General features: G+C 35.1%; 1 protein-coding gene across 1 annotated transcript in view; it reads left to right on the forward strand.

Moving 5' to 3' along the window:
* LOC119584963 (reactive oxygen species modulator 1-like) overlaps window positions 1–2,998 on the forward strand; it is an 8,028-nt gene extending 5,030 nt beyond the window's left edge. The window contains exons 2-3 of the mRNA XM_037933560.1: window positions 2,197–2,357; window positions 2,562–2,998. Coding sequence (XP_037789488.1) covers window positions 2,218–2,357; window positions 2,562–2,670 — 249 coding nt within the window. The 5' untranslated portion in view covers window positions 2,197–2,217 and the 3' untranslated portion in view covers window positions 2,671–2,998. The remainder of the gene's footprint in view (window positions 1–2,196; window positions 2,358–2,561) is intronic.
* The last annotated feature ends 996 nt before the right edge of the window (window positions 2,999–3,994 follow it).

Consider the following 3,994-nt stretch of genomic DNA (forward strand, 5'->3'; position numbering starts at 1 on the left):
TTAGCCCCTAAGAAGGAATGCGTGGTGGTTATATTTAGGGGTGTAAAACATTAGAGAAAAGCAACAAAGTAATCTTAGAAATTTTAGGCAAAATACCTCATTATGAATATTCCCCGTTAAAGCAATTTGGCCAGAATACCTATTATTAAGGGAGCATCTGGTTAGAGGGAAAATAATTATCATTGATTTAATGGGGTGTAAATATTATGAGAAGTCAGACAACTATATTAATAAGAACTGGTGTAAAGGTTCCCCTACCTCCCCACCTCCTTTCTTCCTCCCGCAGTTTATATTTTACATTTATGTGCATCAAATGAATGAAAGATCACTCTATGGTATTTGGTGTAACAATGCAATTTTTTTCTCTCTCTCTGGTTTTATCTGCCAGATATAAAATTTTGGGGAAAGGCTAAAGATATATTTTTAATAAAAATTTGTGCAGTTAGTTTGAAAATATTGCATTGTTTCAGTAAAATAGTGGCCTTCCATTTAGTTGAGTTTTGTTTCATTGAAATTAATACATAAATGGCTGAGGAGATGCATTTCAAATGGGAAGAATTTGCATTTAGAGATATTTAACTTTTAAAGATGTGAATATTTTTTCAAGACTGCTTTCCTCATTCTTGCAAGGACAGCACAAAGATATAAGATTGTTTTGTCTCTTGCTTGCTGATGAAAATCATTTTATTTTCGTTGTCTGGGTCCTCTTCTGTTCCTACTAAGAATGTTACCTGTACGTCATAATGAGATTTATCATGATCCAGAGAACAGGAGCAGGCAAGACTGATTCTCTGGACACTGGGATGTCTTGCTAGGCATCAGAGGTATGGTCATGGGGGGAGGGGTTTCTAGGGAGCTCCAGGAGGTACTACAGCCGTATCCTCAAGCCTCATTTCTTCTTTTTCCTGCTAGTTTTCTACTTCGTTCCTCTTGTCTCTTGCAACAGAAAGTTGCCTCTTCCTTCCAGAAAACCTTGGCATTTTGGGGTAGCCCCAGTGTGTCCTGGTATGCTGGCAAATATGCATCCTCCCTCTTCGAAGAACAGAGGCTCACTGTTATGTCCTTGAATCATCCCAACTGATCATGCAGCCAAGCAGGAGTTTAGGTTGCTCAGAACTGGTACATTTCATCAAAATATGTTGTTTTATACAACATCAGAAGTCATTGTGTATAACACCATGCAAATGAAAAAGAATACAGAGTGGGGGTTACATTTCAGGCCATAACTCAGCAGATATAGTGAATACAAATGTAAAACTTCATCTAAGTGTTGTCAGATATAGTAGCTCTGCCTATTTTTTTTCCCCAGGAAGTGCTATTTCCACCTAAACCCCCTTTTTAGTCCCCAACCAGACACTACCCTTAAAGTAAACGAGACATGCTTTTTCCTAGTACTGCATGCCTATGATGAAGCTCTGAGCTCTGACTCCTTTAGGGGTCCAAATGGTTTCTATTTTTATTTTTTGTAGTGAGTGTTTAGCAGTTTATAAAATAAACATAGTTTGTGATTTATAGATAGAGTTAAACAACTTTTAATACATGTAAAATAGACATGTAAGATTGTAGACATGATGCAGGAAATAAGATGGTTGGAAGAAAATTAACACATTCCAGAAAATGCAGTCAGATGAAGAATGTTAATGTGCCTTTTAAAAGTAATTTTGAGAAATTTATTCATTTATTCAAAATTGAATAACCCCCAAAACAATTTTTGCCACCTAAGGATTTTGGTAACATGATCTCATGTGATTTGACAAAGCTGAATTTAATGAAGTAATCTCAGGAAAATATTTCAGCAAATTTAAATTCTAAATATTATTTGATGCTTTTTGTGTATTTGTTTTTTTGCAACCTTGTACTGTCACATCTACAGTTCCAGTCATAACAGAAATATTGAAAAAAACTATGAGCAGCTGACTCCACATGCACCCTGAGGTGTTGTTGAGAACTGAGGTTCCTGTTGTGATTGGGTTAAGATACATGGGGAGGTTTATTAGTCTATAAAGTATACAAGTTTGAGATGTGTTATGTCTTATAACCTGATACTGAATAGACAGAACAAAGTATCTTTTGCGTATTAGTTTTCATCTTTTTATTTATATATCCAAAGCAAGTGAAGATCAGGCTAGTCATTATGATGTAATTTTTTCTTAGGATATAGTTTATGCAGTGACTAATGATATTTTCCTTCCTCAGGAGTAGGAGTTATACAACACCATGCCCGCAGTACCAGCAGGGAACTACTACCAGCAGGGTCAAGGGCCCAGCTGTTGGGATCGTGTCAAGCTTGGGTTTATGATGGGTTTCTCAGTCGGCATGGCAACAGGGGCCCTGTTTGGTGGTTTCACAGCTCTTAGGTATCTTACTAATGGAGGATTTGCATAGTAGACAATAAAGCTTAGGACATTTTTATAGTAGACCACATATACAGTGATAATACACAAGATCAGCCTTTTTGAAATGGCACCTTTATTAAGAGGGAGCAGAGTACATATTGTGGATTTAGACCCATGAGGTTGAGGCAAAACATGATTTACTAAAATGTATCCCTTCTATTTCAGATATGGTCTACGCGGCAGGGAACTAATGAATAATGTAGGGAAGGTTATGTTGCAATCAGGTGGAACTTTCGGTACCTTTATGTCCATTGGAGCGGGAATCAGATGTTAGCAAACCCACCCTAGATTTTTCATGTGTTCTTCATTTAACCTGATGTAGCTATGGTGTTTTCTTGTGACTTTAGATGGAATATTGAATAAGCTCTCCTTTCAAAGTGTGGCTCGCAGGGCAAGAAAGAGCAAGCAGATAGCTCATTTCTGCATAATTGATTGGAGATGACATTGGCATGTAAGTGGGACTGCTTCATATAACAAATGATTAAAATATACTTTCCTATTTAACCATCATTATCATTTACTCCAAGAACAAATTTGTCTTTTGTTTTGTTTTTTACAGAAATTATAAAGCCTTGTAATATTTTCAAATATACAAGATATAACCCTACTTAGGTCTTGGATGTATTTTGTATCACTTTCATTAGTTATATGTTAATCATGTATTTGGACAGTCCTTTTATTTTCATAAGAGGAAAAATACAGGTAAAACCTCTTAACAGGGGCCTCATTATGTGGGGATATTATTTTTATGTAAAACTGATCATGGGCATGTCAACAACTTAAAGAGATTACTATAAAGACTGTTGTGTTCTCATTGGGTTTTATTTAAGATTGATGATAAAACTTATAAGCATAACATAACACAGTTGTAGTGGTTATTACCATGCTCTGATTTGATTGCATTCTTTTTTGAGGATGCTCTCCTTCAACATTGGCTAGTGCCATTGTGTAAATAAAAAGTAAATAGCAGTAACTTCAGCGGATTATATATATATAATAGGTACTACCATTTGGAATATGTAAAATAGATTATGAATAAACTGTCTTGTATATAAAAAAAAGAGTTTATTGACCTGACATCAACCATTATTAGTTACAAAAAAAAAGAGATCATATGTTTGTGTTAGTTTTCAATTACTTAGTTATAAAAGCTTATGTCTAGCAGGTTCATAGAGAGATATTGCGGATGGATATTGGACAAAAATATTTTGAAATGTGATTTTTTAATAATTTGATCATATATTTTTTAAAGTAGGCCAAAAAATAAAGGTAATAAAGACAAATGATTCCTCTACAAAACAAGACCAAATACAGACCAAAATACCTAAAGATAATGCCAGGAAGCTCTGAAATATGTAATGGGATTTTTATTCTTCATTTCCTTTTTGTGAAAAGTTATTGTGATTATGATATAACAGCATTTGGAAAGTCAAACAAAGCATTTGAGCCTTGTTTCAGCATCCTAAGCATAAATCACGTATCATAATTTAAGGAGATTGTAGGGCACAGAGTCCAAGTCCCATTATTTTGGGGTTGGTGAAGGAAGGAGAGGGAAGGGATGTTGCAAGGGATAGAAGGATAAATATAAAACGAGAGGA

Source organism: Penaeus monodon, chromosome 19 (genome assembly GCF_015228065.2).
Source record: "Penaeus monodon isolate SGIC_2016 chromosome 19, NSTDA_Pmon_1, whole genome shotgun sequence".
In the NCBI taxonomy this organism is placed as follows: Eukaryota; Metazoa; Arthropoda; class Malacostraca; order Decapoda; family Penaeidae; genus Penaeus; species Penaeus monodon.